Here is a 24,010-nt window from a genome sequence, read left to right on the forward strand (position 1 = left end):
ATTCTACATTTTGGGGGTAATTTTCAGGGGCAAGACTGATATGAGGGCCTTCACTCCTGCCAGAAACAAAATTAACTTCTATTTCTCCTCATCTATCTTCACTTTCACCCCATAATTCAAGACACTATCATCCCTCACTGCGAGAGACACAACTTCACTGTGTGCCCTCCTGTGCTCCTACAGCTTTCCTCTATCTAGGAACCAGAATGAGATTTTGAACATTTGTCAGGACATGTCCCTTCCTTGCTTAAAACTTCCCCTTATGGGGAAGGAAAGTAGATTCGTGGTTGCCTATGGGTGGGGCGGGTGGGGTCTTTGTGGGGTAGAAATGATGAGTGACTGCTAATGGGTGTGAGGTTTCTTTTGGAAGTGATGAAAATACTCATTGTGGTTATAGTTGCAAAGCTCTGGGAATATACTAAAAACCATTGAATCATACACTTTAAATAATCAATTGTATGACAAGTAAATTCTATTTCAATAAAGCAGTTATTTAAAAAAAACAACAATAGCTTTCCAGCAGGCAGAGCACTTTCAGACTGATGAAAGACCTCTGAAAGTCTACATGAAAGCAATGGGAACACTAGCAAACATTGTTAAAATACATCTTTTTCAGAACTCTGGAAGTTAACAAAAGGCTTGCAATAATATTTATTTATGAAAGTGTCTGAATTTCAGTAAAAACATGAGTTTTAACTTGCCCTCATTGCAGCCTCACTATCACAGCAGCTGATGAGGAGCGACTGGACAGGGCAAAATGAATTGGAGCCTCCAAGAAAACGAATACTGTGTGTCTGGTCTGGCAGTCCCCTAAAAAAGCCTTGTCAGGACTTGTCTTTACTTGACTATATTATTAGGGGTGTCAGTGGAGCATCCTAGTAGGAATGCCCAGCAGGCAGGCAAGAAAATGGAACTGAAACCTGGAATATCATAGGGCTACTATAGATTTAGGAGTCCATCATAAAAAAGCTTGTAAGAAGAGATGACATTTACAAAGGTCTGAAGGAAGACTACTGTCAAGTCTTAGGAGATTCAACAAAATATTTTTAAAATACAATCAAATATCCCTTTCTGTTGTTTTCCCAAAGTCTCCATTCCATTCTTCAGCCTCATCTCCTGAATGCCTATGGACATTTGCCTTAGTGACAATCACAATCTCAGTGCCTTAAAGAATTCCAGAAACATAGCAGGTGCTTGGGAAGTATATAACAAATGAACAAATTAAATGTCAGCCTTTCTTTTCGGTACTAAGCAAAGAAAACACCCAACATCTATAATTCCTTTCAAGAAACACACTCAGGATTTCCCTGAATTTCTACCTCTGGTGCATTCATTTCCGGTTCTGTACTTAAAGTTATATTCATCACCTGCAATTTATTTCTAATGCTCTCACTTTCTCATTTATAGATCATTACAATATAAACAAAGTGATCCAAGAAAGACAAAATGGGCACCATATACTGAATACTGTCCAAAAAGTACACACTCCACTTGCAGCTGGAGTGAAGCCTCCTTGCAGTCTTCAGTTCCAGACAGGATGGTGAAATGTTTGGGTATATTCAGACTGAATGATTAAGGCAGTCTTACTGTCCTTCTCTGCCTGTGTAATTCCTTTTGAATGGCACTCATTTTCTTTGGCTCCAGGATGCAGAGCAGTATTTTGTCATCATGTTTTCTTCTCACATAGAAAATAAAAGCACAGCTCCTATTAAGATTGGAACAGTTGAGTTGTGCAGACATGAAAACAGAGAGAAGTGTTTCTTTTTTATTTGGTAAATATTTTGCTTTTGAGGCATCAGTAACTAATCACAGCTGTTTCCTTTAGTTACAAATGGATTCAATCAGGTAAAATTTCAAATGAAACACACAAACCACCAGAGTCATTCCATTATACAGTACAATGGTAGCGTCAAGCCTTGTGAAATATATGTATTAAGTATGCATGTATTCATCAAATCAGACAAAGAAGCTAATGGGTCTCTGATTAGTGTTCTAACTCTATTATGGTGATACTTTCATCTCGCCCTGACTCATCTAAAACAAGAGAAACAAAATGCTATTAAGTTTGATATACAATCTGTTATGTGCCATCATTGTGGTTAAATTCTGCACATTAAATTTGGGTGAGAATTTTTTTCTTGAAAATCAAAGGCAAAAAAGAGTTTCTGTTATGCTGAGGTACCTCTCAACTTTAACATTAATAATTTTTTTTTAAAAAATTCTTTTAGCTGTAGATGGACACAATCCCTTTATTTTATTTGTTTATGTGTTGCTGGGATCGAACCCAGAGCCTAATGCATGCTAGGCAAGTGCTCTACCACTGAGTCACAACCCTGGCCCCAACATTAATAATCCTTAACTATGTCAAAACTGAAACAAAAACCAAATCCCTGCTTATCCCCATCCAGGATTCATAAAAGATTTTAATTTCAAAGGGATTGTTATATGGATATTAATGAACAATGACTAGTTCAATACAGAATCAGATATTCAGGGAACAGCAAGTGCATTTTTATTCAATATTTAAAAAATACAGACTTTATGGCAATTTATAAATTTCTAGTATAATAATAAATTGATATTTTACACCAAGAAAACAATATGACCAAAAATTCATTCACAAATGCAAAGCAGTATGCTTTTGTTTTATATATATATATATATTATACATACACATACATACATATAAAATCAACTATATAACTTAGTTTTGTCTAAGTTTTCTCCTTTAAAAATAAGTTCTTTCAGAGAATCCAATTTAATCATCTTGTGCTTTTCTTCAGTGACTTTCTCCAAACAGCGGTAGAAGTACTCATTGATGGACAGAATGAAGTAAATGTTCTTGGGGCTAAGGAAGCCTAACTTGTAAAGCACGCCCAGTTCGGAAAGTAACAATGTGATAATAATTAATATGGTACTGAACGTTATTAAAAATTGACAACTTTAGGTATTTTTGTTTTGGGTTTCTTTGGTTTTGGCACATCCAAAATTTCTTCATAGTCTGCACTCATCCCTTTTGCCCAGCGACCAACTGTGACCATTCGATCTGTAAAAGAAAAGTCAGTATATAAGGAAAAGGCTAATCAAATGCATCCACTTAGATTGATATTGGGTTAGCAAAGGAACTAGTTTTGACGTGAATAATCACAAAGAGAGAAGACTTCATCACTCATAGAAAGTGAGCAATTCTGTAATTGATTATAACCCTTGATTTCAGAGTAACACAGGCAATTTCTCATCCCAATTAGGGAAATGCAGCAACTACTTTGCAATGCACAAACTGATGAGAAAGCTCTTTCATTCTTTCCCAGAGTTCATCATTATAGAGTCAATGAATTCCAAGAGTCTGTAAACAGCAAGACTTATGAAGCATTGGTTTTAAATGCACAAGATTCCACCTGTGAAATTATACAACATCTGCTTGTCAGTCTTATCATTTGGGAAGTGGCAATCCTCCCAGGAGGGAGAATTCATATTCCACTTCATCATTTCAATCTCACTTCCTAAACTACAGTAAAGACTATCTTATTCTAGACAAGACTGTAAACAAGAACTCTTGGGTCTCACATTTAAATGTTAGGGGCAAGACATAAGAGGCAGATATACTAGTGTACTACTGTGGCTTATTGAAATAAAAAGAAATGTGCTTTTTTTCCTCAAGAAGCACTGCTGGGCTATCCTACTGCCTTGCTTTCTTTAATACAAGATCATCATCATTCTAATCCAGGCAAACTAAGGGAATGATGATCCCCACCTCCTCAAATCAGCTATAGGTAGAGCCAACATTTATGAAGTTGTGATGAACAGGCTAGTATTTCATCAGGGAAAAAATAACTAGCCAGCTGATGTGTCATTAACACATCTTTAATATTTTGGGCAGTTTTTGCAATCACTCTGAATCATTTAGATACACACAAAGCAAAGCATGTATGAGTGCATCCCGTCCTACTATTGTTGAAAAATATTTTCATATTTTGATTTTTCTCTTAGTGAAAGGAGACTTTAGGCTCCATTATAATTAAATTCATCAGTTACCAAATATAAAAATTAATGAGTAAGATGTTTTATAAACCAGTATCCTCTCAGGCTTATTGGTCAGTTTGTCCTCTGAGAACAGCAATAGGAAAACAGGTCATCTTAAGATCTGTAGAACTCCTATGAGCTACTAATAACAAAAGGCGGCAAAAATAGAGAAGTAATAAAACCACCCTTATGAAATAGAGGCCCAGGAACTTACCTGAATTCTGACTTTCAGGGCAATCTTTCTTAAAGTGTTCCACAGAACCACAAAGTTTGCAACCACCACCTATTGAAAGAACAAAGTTATTGAATACTATCCATACTTACACAGGGCTTTCAATATCTCAAAGCAGTTTCATATTTTATTTAATCTTCACATCCTTGTCAGCTGTAAAAGTAGCTGGAGCCAGAAACCTATGTAGGTAAAACCATGCCTAGTAATAATTCATTCTCCACTCCTCTTAACTTTCCAGAGTAAAAACAGTACTCTGGGCTGTTTTATCTAACCACTATCTCTTGAACTTGGCCTTCTGGGTACAAGTAGAGAAGAGAGAGATGGTGGAAGGGTTTTGTCTAAGAACCATGGCACAGGGCTGGGGATGTGGCTCAAGCGGTAGCGCGCTCGCCTGGCATGCGTGCGGCCCAGGTTCGATCCTCAGCACCACATACAAACAAAGATGTTGTGTCCGCCAAAAACTAAAAAATAAATATTAAAAATTCTCTCTCTCCTCTCTCACTCTCTCTTAAAAAAAAAACAAAAAAAAAAACCATGGCACAGAAACTTGGATCTTGATCATAGTGAGACAATCAAAGGTCTGTGGAGTCTTGGATTTGTAACAAAAGTTGTGTGCAGATGCATTTTTCTGAGGAGGATGTCCATAATTTTTATTGGATTCCCAAATGGTCAATGATCCCCCCCCCCGCAAAACAAACAAACAAACAAACAAACAAGAAAACAAAGGTTAGGAATCACTACTGTTCTAGTCTACAGGTCAGAGAGGATTAAGCAGTTAGGAAAGGGATAAAATTAACTTTTGTTTTAGTACCTTCCATAGACAGGCCTCTTAACCCTAATAAAAATGCCCATCTGTTTATTTTAAGAGACATTTCAAGATTGTGAATTACAACACACATGGTTTCTAAATGAATCTTTCACTTAACAGTAGAACACTATTGCTTAGTGTTCAGGCATTACTATAATCATGCTTATAATATTAAGCCACTTAGAAATAGAATACAAATCTGGCTGAAATTTCAAGTTTATGTTATTTACTTGCCTTTTGTCTTGCCTTTCTTTTTTAAGCCTCTTTATCATTTTATATGACACAGTGAAACAGAAGAGGCACTTGAAAATAATAGTTTAATCCTCATAAAAGGTAAATGCCATACTTTACTAAATCTAAGATAATACTGATGTATCATTATTTCACATATCCCCCAGAAAAAAAAAGTCAATTATGTGAGACCCAATAAAGATAAGATCTATTCTGATTTACATTTGAGATGGTTAAAAAAAAATGCGTGTCTTGGAATCAATAAAATATGAAATATAGTTTTCTCATATACATTTTATAGGTGAGGAAACTGAGATGAAAGAAGTAAGTTGATCAAAGTTTTGTAGCTCGTGAGTAAGGTTATAACCCAGGTTTGACTGACTCCAAAAGCTATGCTTTGGCACTGGACTTCTCAGCACAAGACACAAGAGGTGTCTATACCCTGATGGTGCCAGCTAAAACATGAACAATTAACAATCTCCTCCTAATGTTTTAGACATCACAGGCTTCATTGTAGGATCTTAAGACATTAGCTGAGCTTAAATTAAGTTACATGATCCCATGCCAGATAAGGAAAAAATTCAGAAATAAAACTGAGTAGTGTATACCATCCTTTCTACCAAAATGAGATACTAGGCTGAGATTAAATACATAACATTATTTTAAAAATCTTTTAGTTTTGATATGTAATCCCTCTGCTTTTGTTATGTTTAAAAGTACAAATGTATAACACACTCTCACAAAAAATGTTTGAAAAATACACCTTAGTTTTTTTCTGACTTATTAATATATCAAGACATATTGTACAAAAATTCCAGTACATTAAAAGCACTTGATAAAAAAAAAATTGTGAAATTCTTGAGATTTTACTATTTCTTCAAAAATGTATGCACGAACTGATTAAGGGTGTAAATAAATGAAATGACAACTCTGCGTGATGATTTGTCATGTTTGATAGTTTGACGTATGAGGGTAATAGTACTCACCATCAGCATAGAGTCCTTTGGGATTATCAGGACATGAACGGGACAGATGCCCCATTTCCCCACAAACAAAACATTTTGCAAAAGGAAATTCACCTGTAAGAATCACCAGTTTGTATTAAGTTGATTCTGTATACAGCAAATTATATAATTCACATTACTTTAAAATAATTTCTTTCTACATAACTTGAAATTTTATGATTCAAAATATTAAGTGGCATACTTATAACAAATTCTATCAACAACAAAAAACTCAGTTGGCTACTTATTGGTCACTCCCCCTAACCCCAAAACCCAAGAAAGTAAAAGAGAACATACCAAGAGCTGGGTCTACTTTAGCTTTGCACTTGGTTATTTCGTGCTCTGTGGACCCACATCGATAACATATTCCAGTGCCCATATCTTGATTTTCAAGGGCAGCTGGGCAATCTGCAACTCCATGGCCAGGTTTTCTACAGTGGAAACATACCTAGGAAAACAAAAAGTGAGTTTCCACATTACAAAACTACACTTGTTATCAATAACATCTTTAAAACATTTCTCATTTTAAAGCTATTTAGCTTTTTTAAGGAAAAAAAAATACATTATTTGTAGAATAACAAGTGTTTCTCACATTCCTGACTAGAGATGTCATTTCCATCAGAGGGTTTCAATGCTTTTGAAGATTTTCAATCTCCAAATCCATTAATCTCAGAAACAATGTTATATATGGCTTTAAACAGGCAACTGTGTAAATGAATTGAATAAATATGGACTATTCATTTTATTAATAGGAAATGTCTGCCCCAGAAAAATGAAGCTTTTTAATGGCTATAAAATTAGCACTCAAATTAATATTTACACTTTTAGGGTTCACATAATTGAATGAATTTGGTTCAAATGTTTCCTATTAAAGCATAATTCATATCACATAATATATTTTGTAGCAAAAATTATATCCTCTTTTTTTGGTACCAGGAACTGAACTCAGGGGCACTTTACCACTGAGCCACTTCCCCGCCCTTTTTATTTTTTATTGTGAGACAGGTTCTCACTAAGTTGCTTTAAGGCTGGCTTTGAACTTGTGATCCTCCTGCCTCCTGAATCACTGGGATTACAGGTGTGTGCCATTGCACCTGGAATCTTTATTGTTTTTGTACTTTCTATAAACCTTAACATTCAGAAATAGAGTTCCATTTTTAGAAGATATGCACCATATATTGTAAAGGGATAATTATAATTATCTGGCTCTTACACAAAACCTAAACAATATACAGATCTTTACATACTACTCAGCAATGTGGTACATATTTTTCTCCCAAAATGAAACAGAACATCAATTATAATCAGAATCGAAAGATATCTGAATTATTTTATTTAAGCTGGAAAAATGTACTAGTATTTTTTAGGTAACAAATAGTCATTTAACTTTTTTTTTGTTGTTTAATAAGCACAGGTTTTCTTTAAAAAAGGCAAATTCAACAAGCAAAATAAAACACATTTTGTACCTCTGTCCTTTCTTTTTTTTTTTTTTTCCTGTTTAATAACATTGGAGAAGAATGAGTCCCTTTAAAGTCTACAATAACTTTTACACTTAAAATTAACTGATCTAAATGAATAGACTATATTTATTCTACCACTGAAGGAAAAGTTACTGCTAAAAATTGGATAACCACAATGAAAATTCTTGGTCTCTTGGTTTAATGTAGATTAGCTTATAGAGATTTGATTGATAAATCTTTGTATTTTAATCAATTTATTAGCCTTTAAGAACTGATACACAGTATGAGGAATTTTAAAAACAGCAAGAAAATGAATTGACAGTAGGTTAAAACAAGCCATATACTATTTATTAAGCACTCCTTTTGTGAAAAACAACACCATTAGTCCTTAATTACAAGCATAAAGCTTTTCTTAAGAGGTATAACAGTTAATATCTTCAAATGGTCTGCAATCCACCATACAGCCTATGTTGATTAAATTATCTTCAAGTTAGATTAACTTTCTTGGCTTAACGATATTTTTAAATACCTGATTTTACAGGTGAAACAAAACTTTATCCTAATCCAAATAAAAATGATTATTTTCTATCCAAATTTATCCATAAGGGATACTTTACCAGTATGATCCCTAAATAGTCAATTTTAAATATAATATACAGTCTGTACTGGTATAAACAGTGCTCTCCATTTCACAATTCTAAGGAAAAAAATCAAAGTGTAATAACTGGCAACATGTCCTGATTCTTTTTTAGCATCCTGGTAGAAGATGGGAAATTCACTTAGAGAATGGAAAAAAATTATATTAAGTATTTCATTTCCTGTGTTTGACATAGTTTAAAATCTAGGACTAGGCACTGCAGAAATAAACCTGCTGCCCCCAGCATTATTCAGAATGTAGTATGGCTGAAAGAGGGAGCAATTACTAGAAAATCTCAAGGAGTTTTAACTGCTGTTACTACTAGTGTGATTCATGCTAGATCTCTTTTTCTTGTGTCTTGAATTTTTATGGATAAAGATAAAAGAACATCCATCCTTTCCAAGTAATGGGAACTACACACATTTAACCTGTGGTACCTAATCTTCATTTTTTAAATATCGATTTGAAAAAGGGCAATTGGAAGACAGGGTAAAGAACATTAGTTTTAAAGTCTGGGATTGAATTTCACCTGATATTGGTTAATTGGCTTACAGCAAGTTATTTAGCCTGCCTACAAGTCAGTGTTTTGTACCTATAAAATGGGGATATTACCATCATCTTTGTAGTGCTGTGATGACTAAGCAATGTATCGAGTGCCTAGCATATATGTGCTGAAGTACAAGACCTTAAAAAAGATGCTTTATAAATTTAGGACAAAAATAATTAGACCCTTCTAAGATATGTGTATGTGTGAGTATATGAATGACAATTTCTAACTATATAAAGTAAATAACATGGAAGAAGTGATTATCTCACCATTGCATTTTTCTTTGCTGCTTGTCTTTTTAATCGTCTTCCTTCCCGACGACTGTCTTTCTTTAAAGCAACTGCAATTTCTTCCCTTACTTCCTGGCTGTCCATTGCTATCATCTCCCCATTGTGAACCATCTGTGAGTTCTGTTTTAGGTATTCCATGAATCCATTCACATCTTCATTTAAGTACTCTTTCTTCTTTTTGTTCTTTTTATGTTTTGCTTGTGGTGCAACATTTTTAAGGGACAGTCTATTGGCTTCAGGTTGTTTACGATTTGGTAGATTTTGGCTTGTTCCCTCAGAGGACCCCTTCTTCATGTCCTCCCATGATGTTGCAGGCAAGGGTCTCTTATTATGTGTAGTAGTAACTCGTGCCCACCTGGTCATGTTGCATCAGAGGTACCTTATCAGTCCTTAAGATAAGCATGTCTGGTTAGTCATCAATTTAAAAAAAAACAACAACTAACAAGAGATGGTATATCATTGTATCAAATATGCTCATATGTTAAACTTTTAATTATTAAAATACTTTTAATTGCATTTAGATATTTACATATATTTAATTCTATATGTTGTGTAGATATGCTTCTAATATAAATCTGGCACTTGCCAGTGAAGCCACCATACTGGTTGAAATAAAAAGCATATATACTTGCTTAAAACTGGAAAAAAACTTGCTAAGAAATTATTTCATAAGTTATAAACCACACAGTAATACAGTGAATGAACAAAGTTATTCCTCCCAAATCCTGGATGTTTATTTTTCTAACTCCCAGTGCTACTTTCTCACAATCTTCTTGCTTAGTCTTCCAACACAACAGTTGGACTAGCAGATTAAGAAGAATCCAGAAATCTTGTCCTTTAATGTGATTTATCTTTATAACCCTTCTTGGCAGAGTTATAAATAAAACTGGTATACTAAAGTGTTTATAGTCACATGGTGATATGGAGTCTTCCTCTCTTAATAATTTGAGTATCTGCAGCTTGCAGCCCAGAAGTTTTAAATAATCTTCAATTAGTTCCTTTCAATTATGATTGAAAACATACAATATATTTAATACTAAAAAGTATATCTTGGTATTGTGCCCCAAAATATACTCTAATATTCAGAAACAGATTTCATTTTGATGCAAACACATTTTAAAAGACATGTTATCTTCTACAACGAATTATTTGGTTCCAACATAAAACGGAACAATGTTTCGGTTACTTTACATACTAAGTAACAATTTGGAAAAGTTTTTTCTCTGCGGTGAATGAGAACATCAGCTACCATCAATGAAAGATCAGATCATCTACTAGGTAAGCCCTTTTAGGGCAGCATCCTGTGTGCCAATCAGCGTGAGGGCCTCCCTCCCTAGTCTCAAACAGGCCACCAACAGGAGCCGAGGGGCCGGCGGGGAGAACTGGTGGGCAACGCTACACACCACTTTACACGCGCTCCTGCCGAAGATTCTGCGCCTGGCAAGAGCGGCTGGAGCTGTTCCCTGAGTACATGGGAAGGAGGCGCTCTGGGTATCAGGGGCTGAAGTGGGAGAGCCCGGCCTGGAGGGGTCCACGGCGGCCAGCGCCCCAACAGCTGAGGCCGATCCCTGGGCCGGCGCCCTGGCAGGCCACACATCTCTGCGGTTCCGCCCCACTGGTAGCAGGGGACTCTCAGGGATCCAGCAGCCAGTTCCTCCGCCCTCCCGCGTTTCCATATAGGTCTGGCCAGGTCCGGGGAAATCAACAGGAGGTTCCCTACGACATCCAGGGACCCGGGGAATCTCATTCCCAGTATGCCACGCGCACTTTCTTACCTCGCGTGAATCCTCCAGAGCAGCCGAGTTAGCAAGCCAGAGAAGCCCGCCCCCCCCCCCTATGGCAGCTGGGATATCGAGACCGGAACGCGTAGGTCTTGATAGAGCGTCACTTCCGGTGAGCCATCTCCGGTCTGTAGGGAGAGGCGGCGTTTTGGGCTTTTCAGGTTCTTCTGAGCGCGTAAATGAGAATAAGATTGTGGATTTCCTGGTGTGTGAAGGGTGCTGCTCTGGACGCCTATGACCCAGATATGAAGAGTGCATATCTGTGTTGTCTGTGAATTTACAACTTAATGGGAGAAACACTGGAGTGGGGAAGGAGATACCCAAAAGTTCCCTGAGAAGGTGGCTTTAACTGGACTTCGAAAAACAACTAACATCTAGCAAAATTGGGAGTGGGCGGGAGTTATAAACATTTCAGACGGAGGCAAGGTAAAGGTTTTGACTCAGTGGGAGTAAGTCACTGTGATAAAAGTTTAAAACAACAGAAATTTGAGGGCTCTATTTGATGGGGGAGGTACCTTATGACCCTGTTCAATGCTAGGTGAGCATTCAATTGAAATATTACACCTTGTGGCCAGGGAAGTTTAAGAGGTAAAACCTACTTTCCTCAACAACGCATTATTCCCTCCTGGATACCACCACCAGTTGTACTAGTGATAAAATGGCATCACAGCCACACAGTTCACTCGGCCCACTACTCCATCCCCACATCATTCTACATTTATTTTACTTCTTAAATATTGGTCCACTTCCTCTCTCCCCGCCACTTTTTTTTTTTTTTTAATTTAAATGTGGTACAGAAGATCTAACCCAGGGCTAGACAAGCGCTCTACCAATGAGCCACAACCCCAGCAACTTTGTTTCTTTTTATCAATACTGTTACCTCCCGTGTTCCAGCTTTCTTCTTGTCTCACCACCAGCAGTGCTTCTAGTCTGGGCATTGGTTCTCCGTCAAATTCACTTTCTCTGCCTTTTTGAAGTGAAACTTTGAAAGTGTAAATCAGATTGCCAAATCAGATACATGCAATGTACTTTAAACCCTTCCATCTTTTTTCATTGTTCTTAGAATGAAGTTCAAACTCCTTAGCTGCCTACTTCACTAGCCTCACCTTGCAGTCTCTTCCCATACTAAACCAATTCCCTGTTGTGTACTCATGGCAGTCTAAACTTCCTGATGGCACTTTTCAAATTTTGAAATTGCATAATGAATTGTGTAATAAATTGTTTACTGTATCCCCATTACCTGGTACACAGTTGGTGCTTGGTTTCGTAATGTATTTTTTAACCGAATGTATTTTTTAACTGAATAGTTACTTTGCAACATTAGAGAAAACTAGAAAGTGTCCCAGTTAAGAGGAAAGATTAAATTCAGTACCACAAGAATAATAGGATGTAGCATAGAAAATTTCGTGAATATTCTAGAAAGTTTTAAAAGACAAAACAGTCCTCTAGCTCTTGAAAATAATGAGCTATACGAGATGTATGATAGTGTTTCTCATAACAATGATCTTAACCAGCTGGCTTCAGATTCTAATTACCAACCTTGGTGACTTTCACCTTAGGTTTTATCTTATGTAGGTGCCTGGTACTTGCACATAACATGCACCACTAGAGGGCGCATTCAACTAAAATTTGCCCTTTTAGTATGCTGAATTTTAGACTAGATGGTTCATTCCTGTAAGTGAAGGAACATCTCAATTTGTTTTTGTGGAGTTGCATCAAATAAAGATTGGTAGTTGAGTAAGTAGGTCATAGAATAAATCTTGTGATTCAGAATAAAATGTTTTTATTACCATTAGAAATAACTTTTACTGAATATTTTATAGGTGTCTGCACCAAGCTTCATGCTTTACTTTCCTTGCCTAATTAATCCACCTGATATCCTGTGACGTAGGCACTATTCTCCATTTTCCAATGAGGAAACAAGTTCAGGGAGCTGAAGTATCTTATTCAAGTTCACATAGGTAGAAAGATTTAGAGACCAGGCTCTGAACCACAACTTGTATGCTCTACTGCCTGCCGCTTTTTTTTTTTTTTTTTTTGGTAGTCTTTTTATTTGTTATTTTTAGATATATGTAACAGTAGATTGTATTTTGATATGCATACATAGAGTATAACTTATTCTAATTAGGATTTCATTCTAGAAGTTGTACATGGTATGGAGTTGCACTGGTGGTATATTCATATATGAACATGGGAAAATTATATCTGATTCATTCTACTGTCTTTCCTATTCCTGTCCCCCCTCCCTTCCCTTCATTCTCCTTTGTCTAATCCACAGAACTTCTATTCCCCCTCCCCCTTATATTGTGTTAGCGTCCGCGTGTCAGAGAAAACATTTGACCTTTGTTTTTGTGTGTGTGTGTGTGTGATTGGTTTCTTTCACTTAGTATGATAGTCTCCAGACCCATCCACTTACCAGCAAAAGTCATAAAAGTCATTCTTTTTTATGGTACTACCTAGTAATATTGCAGAGGATTGTTTGTCTCCTTAAACCCACTTTAAAATTTACTGAATTGTCTGTAATCCCAGCAGCTTGGGAGACTGAGGCAGGAGACTTAAAGCCAGCCTCAGTAACTTAGCAAGGCCCTAAGCAACTTAGCAAGATCCTGTCTCAAAATAAAATATAAAAAGTGCTGGGGATGTAGCTCAGTGGTTAAGAACCCCTGGATTCAATCCCTGATACAAAAAAAGAAGAAAAAATTACTGAGTTACCCTTGCCTGTGTGAGATTTTTTTAAAATGTAATTACTTTTATTGTTCAATTTACCTTTTCATTTATTGAAATTCTCTTCTTGCATTATTTTCATAATATAAGCAAGATAAATATTATGTGAGGAACCAAAGTTTTGATTATGAAAGCTTAGCACTTATTTTAAAATGTAAGTGTGACATGTATACCAAAAAGATATAAAACATAATGAATTAGTTGTAAAACAAATATTTGTGCATTATTTCCCAGTTTGAGAAATTGACCATTGACAGATATTCTTTTAAAATATATTAATGTAACTTTTTGCATAGGTGATAATTATTTATAATTCAAACAAAAAAGTTTTTATGATGATGTAAACTTTCTACAAACCATCTCTTCTAATGATCCCATAAATTCTAGATAAAATGTGAAACAAACTACCTGTGGATTCAGATGAGTAAAATAATATGGATAACTGTGAAAAAAATCCATATATATAGAATTTATTAGCACATGGCTGAGTGCCCCTTTGTGTACACATCTAGCAGAGGGGCACTTGCCCTGAGAATGAGTCACAGTCATAAAATTGTACAGCAGGAACAGAACCAGGGAAAGGAGCATCCAACAAACAGTCCTACCTGGAGATGGAGGTGGAGGGAACTTTTGGAGGGAAGAGAACCACAAACTGAATCCTCTACTTGTGTATATAAATCTCATGCAAGTCTCAGGGTAGCCCTCAAAGCACACCTGCATACCACAAACTTAGAGTCTTAAAGAAATGAAATGAACTCAGATTGAAATTGCCACTCCCAAAAAGTGAGACAAAGCCTCTAACACAAGTCTAGGCATATGATTGCCTGCTTTTTTTTTTCCTTGAGGTATAAAACAGAACTCAAAGGACATACAAAATAACATCTACAATGTCCAGGATAAAATCTAAAATGACTTGATATGCAAAGACATGTAAAAATGTAAAACATTTTTATAAAAATGTAATAACTCTAGGATGAGTCAGATGTTGGAATTAATAAAGTCTTCAAAGAATCTATTATGACTATGCTTAAGGAAGTTAATGAGTCCTATAAATGAATTAAAAACAGGATATCTCAGTATAAAATAGAAAATGTAAGAACCAGCTAGAAATTTTAAAATTGAAATATTATACCTGAAATAAAAACTACTTTTGGGATAATAGAATGGAAGTCACAGAGGAATCAGTCAGCTTGAAGATAGCTTAAGAGCAATTATTCAGTATGATAAATTGAAAAAAATGAGAGCTTCAAAACTTATAGGATATTATCAAAACTCCTGATCTACCATGAGTCACAAAAGAATGTGGGGAAGAGAATTTATTTAACAAGTCCTCTTTTGATGTATATTTTTGTTATTTCCAATAACTTACTATTATAGACAATTCTGCAATGAAAAATTCACACATCATTTTGCACATATATATATATGTGTGTGTGTGTGTGTGTGTGTGTGTGTGTATTACATATGTATAAATATAAAATCCTTAGAGCTGTAACAGTTTACCCATCCAGAAATAATGTGTGAGCGCATTAGAATTCCATGCTCCCCCAAAGACTATATTATCACTTTTGGGTTGTTTTCAAACTGCCATAGGTGAAAGTGTTATTATGATTTATCTAAAGTGTCATTTCATTTATTATGGGGGGGTATTGAACATCTTTTTATGTTTAGAAGTCATTTGTATTTCTTTTTCTATACATTAGCAGTTCGTTTGCCAATTTCCTATTACCCCACAGTTGTATTTCTTATGGATTCCAGGCTTTCTGTATATACTTTTAAACAAGTACTCTGTTTAAATATTAGATTAGAACTAGAAGAAATACAGGAGCCTTTCTAGTCCTTAGCACACCATATTATCTGCTTCCCTGGCTAGACTGTAAGCATATGGATTAAAAGAATAAAAAAATGATATGGATCCAAAATTATATGAATCCTTTGTGTCCTATTCTGTCTTGCTTACATTAAAGGATGATATGTAGAAGATATTACATTTTTATTAAATGAACATAAGAATAGATATAAGAAGGAAAGTAGATGCTTTATATTTGAAAGATGAGTGAATATTAAATTAGAATGTTTCAAAATCAGCTGGCTAACATGGTTTATAGTAACCACAAGTAAAATAAATAAAACAGAAAAGTGGGTAACCACTGGCATTCATAATAATTTTCCAAAGTTTGTGAAGTGACTCTTGTCTTTGGTAGTACTCAACACAGAATTGATTGTTATCTCTTGATGCATTTACCTGTTCAATAGACTTTCTGCCCCTGCAGTATAGTAGGATGCTGCAGATTTCAATAAATTCAAGCCTTAATTTTACAGGTAAGATGAAAAGAGGCAAAAATGGTATTAAAGAATGCCCTGGTTGGGGTGGAGGGGATGCTGGGATTGTGACTCAGCAATAAAGTGCTCTCCTAGCACGTGCGAGGTCTTGGGTTCGATCTTCAGCATCACATAAAAATAAAAATAAATAAATAAGATAAACGTATTGTGTCCAACTATAATGAAATAAATATTTTTTAAAAAGAATATCCTGGGGGCTGGGGCTGTAGCTCAGTGGTAGAGCACTTGCCTAGCATGTGTGAGGCACTGAATTTGATTCTCAGTACCATATATAAATACAGGTTCATTGACAACTAAAAAATTTTTAAAAAAGAATACCCTGGAGCATGAATAAAGGTTTATGCACCAAGTACTTCCATTTTGTATTATTTTAGAACAAAATATAGCTTTAGCTATACTTTGAATTTAATTTTAAAACATCACAATTAATGTTTATTTTCTTCTGTCCAGAAATTATTCAGGGGTAATGATATAGTTTGTGGAAAGGGAAGAACTGTAGAAACATTTTAGGAATGAGTAAGGACTGATTTGAATTCTACAAACAGATTGAATAACATTATAATATTAATAATAATTTTCATTGTGATAGGATATAAAGGTTTGGAAAGTATTTTTACTTGAAATTTCAATTATTCACAAATACTTTTTAACTTTTTAAATACATTTTAAGGTACCATACTGGATACATGTTTAAATTCTTCATCTATAGATAATTAAAAACATTGATTTGATTAGTCATTAATTTTATTTATATGTGGTACTTATTAAGAAGTCTTCCTGTGAGCCAAACACTTGAGTAAATGTTCTCTCTGATCTTTCAAGCTTGTGCTTACCTGTTTGGTACAACTTAGGAGGCATGAAGAGTTAGTTGCATTGACTCTGAGTATTTGCGAAGATGGGTTTATGTAAAGGGATTAAGGATCAGCTCTTATACTCCCAATCTGTTTATGAGTAGACTCCATAAAAAAGAAAATTTGTTATTTCTGAAGTTTGCTCTATATAAAATAGAATAACTGTATAGTTATAGTTATACACTGCATACCATTCAGTGACTGACCACATATAAAGTGGTGATCCCATAAAATTATAATGGAACGGAAACATTCCTGTCATCTAGTAATAGTGTAACATGTGACTCATGTGTCAGTGGTGATGCTGGTGTAAACAAACCACTGTGCTGCCAGTCCAGTCATATAAAAGTATGGTATGTACAATCATGTGTACGGAATCTTGGTAATAAATGGTTGTATTGGTTTATTTAGGGTACTCATCATTATTTGAAATTGTACTCTTTCTACTTATAAAAGTAGTTTGTTGTAAAGCAGTACATCATTTATACTAGTAGTGGATTCACACATCTCATGTTTACTGTATCACTTGATTGCATCAAGAAGCCACATGTAGGGATTGACTTATACCATCTATGTTTGTGTAAGTGCACTCTATGATGTTTTCACAACAACAGAATCACCTCATGACACATTTTTTTTCAGAATATAACCTTATAATTATGTAGTTTTGCTATAACTGAAAGCATGACTCCTGGTTGTGAGTAAAAGGTAGACTGGTATTGTAAATACAGGGAATTCTGTCTCTAGCAAAGTTTTTAACCACAAAAAATCAAAACTCTATGTAAAGCTCCTGGGAAGATATTTTCAGAATGTTATCGTCCACCATCTATCTGGGATTTGTAAATAGGCAACCAACCAGAAGCAGACCAAATAAGATACTGTGTTGTAAAGATACTTTAAGATATTTTATGGAGTGGAGTAGAATTGGGTTTCTTGTTCAACTAGAATACAGAATTTCATTTTCCTATGAGACATGCTTTCTATATTGTAAGTCTCATAGTCCTGTACTTAGATAGGGAAGATAATGTTCTGACAGGTCAGTGAAATCCTTGTTGCCTTGAGAATTGCTAATACTGACATGGGCACTAAGATAGATCTGGCAGTTTATAGTTTGTACATAGAAAGAATAGTATAATGCTCTTGGAGGACAAGGATTATCTTATCGAATTCCTCAGTTCCTCTTGTAATAGCTTGCATAGAAAAGACAGCATTGTTTTAACCAAGTAACATAAAGTCAGGCTTGTATTTTACACACACACATGCATATGCACACACACATACATATAAACATACATATGTATGTGTGCATATAATATTTGCAGAGGCAAAGGGAAAAAAGACAAAATAGAGAAAAGGCAAGAATGGATACAGACAAAGTGGAAGAATACTGATGGAAGGCAAAAAAGGAATAAGTGCCTTGATTGCTGTAGAATAGTTGATGATGTTGATCTGCAGGAACATGAAGCAAGACGGCATATCCACACCTCTAAGATGGCCTTCCTAGTGAGAGTGCTGCAGGACCCGTAGTGTCCAATGCCCAGCCTGAGTGCTATCATTATAGCTGTGTTTTACCCTAAAGTGAGCAGCTTTGAACTCAGGCAGCCAACTGAGCTATAGAGTAATTTGGAATGGAAGGAATTGAATCTTGAAAGCTAGAACCAGATTTTGCAAAATTAAAGTGTTTGGATTTTATTTATTAGTGTTTAAGTAAGGAAGAGTTATGGATCATTTAGGTCCTGCAGTAAATTGCATAAAATAGATCTAGAGAAGAAGGTTGTGTATGGAAAAGTGTACCTAATAGTGCTTAGCACCCTCTGGACACTTACTGAACTGCATTAGAATATACAGAAAAAAACTGCAAAAGAGAAAGGAAATTACTGACTCTACTGTTAGAAATAAAATTAGATCCAGGCAGTCATATTTTAACAGCTCCTCCTCCTCATTCTTTTTTTAAAATTGTTTTTATTTTTTAAATACATGACATTGGAATGCACCAAAATTTGTATTACATGTATAGAACCTAAGTTTTCATATCTCTGTATATAAAATTTGAGCTCAGGTCCCTGCACATGCTAGTGCTTGAGGATGAGCTATATCTCCTACATTTTTCTTCCTTATGTGTAATTTTATAAATGTACTTCAGTGAGTATATATTCCACTGAGAATCATTTGTAAAGTTTTCATTTATGAAGAATTTTATTTGTCTATGTGAGTTTTGACATGACACATGAGAATTTCCAGTCATATACAGATTCACAGAAAATGTAACTTTCAAAATCCTATGTCCTTATTTTGCAGTTCAATAAACAAGTCTCAAGAAGTTAAATGACTGCCATAGGATACAAAGCTTGTAATAGAGTCTCGTTACCTGACATGCACATGGAGATGGCCCTTTTTATTTGCTTGGTTGTCTCAACAAATAACAAAGTTGCAAGCATTACTGCTTGATTTCAGAAGTGAAGGAAAATGGTATCTGAACTTCTACTAAAAGTTGCTTGAGGTTGCTGAGCAATAAAAAAAATAGGAATAATGTGAAGTTGTGTTCTGCCCTGAGAAAGCTTGAATTTTTTTCATATTCTTGCTTAAACTTGACAAAAGAATAGGATTGGAATACTGATAAAAAAAATGATAAAGCCTTCTGATTCTCATCTCACCTCTTCTGGTGTGTCTCTCAAGTCTTATCACACCTTTTAGAAGTTAGGATGTCAAGTGCTTCAAATGACAACGTAAACCTAATTTACAACTTAGTGGCAAGACTTGAAAGCTTTCATCTATTCTCTGAAATGAGTACTTCCTCCTTCTCCTCCTGTATCTGAGGAAATGATACCTGATATGGGCCATGGACTGTCCACTCAAAGGGAACAATGGGAGGTCCTGTAGTTATAAATGGAATTCTATAAAGTGGAATAGATAAGAAAAAAGTGTTTTGTGATAACTACTATTTGTCATTGCCTCATTAGATGCTAAATAGGTGAAAATGACAAAGTTATTGCTTTTAAGCCACTAACAGCCTGGAAGGGTCAGACATACAAACTCATAAAGCATAACAAGGTGATAACTATTATATAATAACCAGTGAAGGAATTATAATGGTAGTATAGATTACAAATACATTAATTCTCATTGGGAGATTTGGGGAGGAAACTTCCTGGTACAATGTGTTGCATTTGCAGACAACTGGAGAGAGACATTAGGGAGGTGAGGAGGAGGAGCCAGTAAAAAAGAAGTACCCAGCCTAACCATCCTCTGGAACAAGCTGAAATGCTTTGTAAATTGCTATAAATAGTAACACTCATTAAATGCTAGTAATCATGAACAGTAATACTTATTTGCAATATTAAATGTCTAATCCCTTTCCTGTGTTCAGAGATTATAGCCATGTTACCTTCCTGCTGTAATTTGTGTGCTATTTCATTTTATTATTTGCTAGCCAAACAATAAAATACATACAGATAATTGATACATACTCATCTTTCAAGTTCATGTGGTGCCTAATCTCATAGTATTCCTATTTGGAAGCCACTGGACCTTCTACCACTCAATCATGATGAATATATTCTTAGAAAAAAACAAATGCCTTATTGACTCATAAAAAATGATGACAGCTTAAAAAAGGAAACCATCATGTCAGCAGTCTAATGAAAAATTGGGATCAGAGAGAGAATGATTGTTTAGTTTCTTTTTAAAAAAAATAGGTTGGTCAAAGACAGATAAATTGATCTCTTTTAATTAAGCAACCCCCAATAGACCAATAAGTGAATATTGAAGAAATGTGCCAGGGAGTGTGTTGAATAGAATGTTATTTAAATAAAACCCTGAATAACTAAAACTTTTTTCCTGTCTACCAAAGAGTGATGTGATTGCACTGCTAACTAAATTGTTGCCAAATGAATAAAATGTATAAAAGACTTTAATACCAACCCTCTTTTATTCATTAAAGTCTTCTTGTGCCTCATTAATTTTAATGGTATAATCTAGTTCTGATTGAAGTGCACCTGAATGCAGTTAGTGCCTCATCAACACTGATGAGTTCTAAGTAATTCAGTCCATATATGCAGAGTACTCACAGATTACGTGTCTCTATTTACATCTGCTCAGTGCATGTTTGTTCATGTCTTCAGAAGCATGGTTTTGCATTCCAGGAGCCTGCTGACTTTTTTGGGGCTCACCTACATTACTTCCTGTTTTCATAACTGCTTTTATGCTAACAAGCTGAGTTTTATGTAAACAAAGATTTTATAGAGATGCAAAAATTTGGCATTTCTTCCCAAAATCATCAGACTGGATATAGCCACAGCCTATGTGAGTCAAATATATTTTTGAAAAGTAGGAAGTGTGATGTATATGTTCAAAGTAAATGAAAATATCAATTTGCCCACTGTAACTGTTTAATAAACTTTAAAAAAAATCTCTTCTTAAATCCTGCTTTTACAGTTTCATAATTAAATTTTTCAAATTAGATTTACTCATTGTCAAATATAGGTTATGTTTGCAAAAGGAATATATGATGGATTATGGTGCACTTCAGTATGGGCATTTCTGTTAACACTTTGATAAATGACTCATTGAACATATGGGACTGATGCAAGGTCAAATATTCTAACCCCTTCCCCACCATGGGAACAAACAAGAGGACCTGGATGTGAGTTGCAGTAGGATAAAGATTTCTCCAGTGATGCTGAAGACATCACTAGGTGTTATCTCTAAATCCTCCTTTTCTAGCTTCTATGGTAACTATTTGCCTTTTTTTTACTTAGGTTTTTGGTTTGGTTTTGTTTTTAACAGGAAGGATTAAAATGGAGTTGATTTAGTTTACTTTTCTGAATTGTCCAATTCCAGCCTTATCTCCCAAGCATTTCTGTGGTTTAGTTTTACAGATGGTTTATTTCCATTATGTGCAGATTTTTCTAGCTTAATTCTCAGGTGAATCTTATTTATCCTTTAGAGTTGTGTGGTTCCCAGTAAAATTTTAAACCCTGGATTCTTTCCAGAATACATGAGAAATGGAATAAATATTTCAAATGTTGAGAGATAATGATTACTTTATTTCTACCTTGGGCTTTCAGAGTATCATAGCAGATGTTCTGTAATTTATATCAAATATTCTCCCATTAAAATTGAATAACAGTTATATATTCTTGATTCACATTAAAAATGCTTAATTCAATTTTAAATTTTAAGAAGTTGTTCTGAAATATTTTTGACATTCAAAAAGACTTCTGTGTCTAAGTACCACAGGCAAGAGGAGAAGTCAGTGTTGTGAAGGAAGTAATCAGTCCTGAGAACAGAAGGAGATGAAGCTGCTTTTACACCATAGGGCAGGAAGGAATAGGTGACATTTAGATGCCTCCTGGTACTTACTTCCTTCTCCGCTGTAACTAATTCAACCCTGGTCTGAGAGGATGTAATTGTCAAGACCTCAAGACTGAGGTTTGGCTCACACACAAGGTAAGCCACCAAGATCTGCCAAGGTGATAGATGAAGGTGAAGGAAATTTCGAATGGATAATGGAAGAGATTGAAGATAGGTTCCTGTTGCATCAATAGGGGCTTTAGTTCATTCCACTAATATTCTCTAAGATTTTCTTTGGAAGTGAGACCCATGGTAGCCATGAAAATGCTGCTCCCTGAAGTAAATCTGTACAATTTCCTGATGATCATAAAAACAAATTACTGAAAACTCCTTTTGTAGGAAGCATAACTGGCAACCCCAGTTACTGCCCCTCTGGATGAACCATCATGTTCACACTAGGACAGGCTTCCTGGAGACTGCTTTCAGCTTATAATTGAGCAAGGATCATCCTTGTGTTAGAAGATGCAAGATTCTCTCCTGTAGGGAAGACTCCCTATGGTCTGACTGAAGCTTTCCTAGTCTGAGATTTTTCCTGAACATTCTTGGTTTCTTTTCTCTTCATTTACCTTAGTGATTTGAAAGAATCTACCTTTTCTTACTCTTTTCTTACAAAATCACTTTTTCATGTCAAATCCTGTCTTGGCATCTGCTTCTTGGCAGCCCCAAACAGAGATAATATTCATATTTAAGTCCTCTGGATTTTTCCTCACATTTTATCTATATTCTGTGGAATACTGAGAGAAGAATGGCATGTATTTGTCTATTTTCTCTTTTAGTTCAGTTGGTTTTGGCTTTGTGCATTTTGATACTTGTTATTAGATGAATACAAATTTAGAACTTAAAATCATAAAGAATCAACATACACATAATTCTCTCTTTGTTTTTAAATCTACTTTAATAATAGAACATTAGGTCTTTATCTGGATTAGTGTTTTCATGGTACACCTTTTTTCATCTTTTTATCTTTTACTTTTAACCAATTTCTGTCTTTATATTTAAAGCAATGTTCTGATATATAGGATATTGTCAGCGGGGTTTAAATTTTTTTCTTTCCAGTCTGATGGTCTCTGCCTTCTAACTGGAATGTTTGGACTAATGATCAACAAAAAAATTTTTTTTTCTGTAAAAACATAGTAAATATTTTGGGTTAGGGGGTGCTGTCTGGTCTTTGTTGCAGTTACTTAAATCTGTCATTGTGGAGCAAAACAGCCACAGACAATATGTAAATGAATGCGTGATGATATTCCCATAAAACTTATTTAAAATCACTGGTGAGTCAGATATGGCCTGAGGCTGTAGGTTGTCAGTTATTATATTCAGTATAATGATGGCACTTTATCTTATATGTTCTGTATTTTGTTTTGTTGTTTTCAAGTTATTTTGCATTAAATGAGTACTTTGTAGGAATATTCCTTAATAGTTCCTTATTAACTTATTAACTATACCTCTTTATTTCATTTTTTAGTGGTTGCTCTAGGATTTACAATGTGAATCTTCGCTTCTCATAACCTCCTATAAATAATGTTATACCATTTAACATGAAATGTGAGGATCTTACAATACTACACTTTCATCTGTCCATCTTCACTGAAGCTTTTTTTATAGATTTTACTGCTACCTGTTATAACCACTTCTTCAAATTTTATTAGTTTTGCTTTAAAAAGCCTGTTATTGTTAAAGAAAATTTTTAAATTAAGAAAAATGTCTTAAATTTACTATCATATTTA

General features: G+C 35.0%; 1 protein-coding gene across 2 annotated transcripts; it reads right to left on the reverse strand.

The window, feature by feature from the left end:
- Window positions 1-2,593: 2,593 nt before the first annotated feature.
- Zcchc9 (zinc finger CCHC-type containing 9) lies at window positions 2,594-11,141 on the reverse strand. 2 transcript variants are annotated; one of them, XM_076856058.2, is made up of 6 exons: window positions 11,008-11,141; window positions 9,212-9,621; window positions 6,596-6,746; window positions 6,281-6,373; window positions 4,238-4,306; window positions 2,594-3,046 (listed from the first exon to the last, which is right to left on the reverse strand). In XM_076856058.2, the coding sequence occupies exons 2-6, from the start codon at window positions 9,593-9,595 to the stop codon at window positions 2,928-2,930; spliced, it is 816 nt and encodes a 271-aa protein (XP_076712173.1). In that variant the 5' UTR covers window positions 9,596-9,621; window positions 11,008-11,141; the 3' UTR covers window positions 2,594-2,927. The 2 variants fall into 2 exon arrangements, with proteins under 2 accessions (XP_076712173.1, XP_076712174.1); XM_076856059.2 differs by lacking the exon at window positions 11,008-11,141 and adding an exon at window positions 10,636-10,963.
- Between the last annotated feature and the right edge of the window lie 12,869 nt (window positions 11,142-24,010).

Source organism: Callospermophilus lateralis, chromosome 5, assembly GCF_048772815.1.
Source record: "Callospermophilus lateralis isolate mCalLat2 chromosome 5, mCalLat2.hap1, whole genome shotgun sequence".
Lineage (NCBI taxonomy): Eukaryota > Metazoa > Chordata > Mammalia > Rodentia > Sciuridae > Callospermophilus > Callospermophilus lateralis.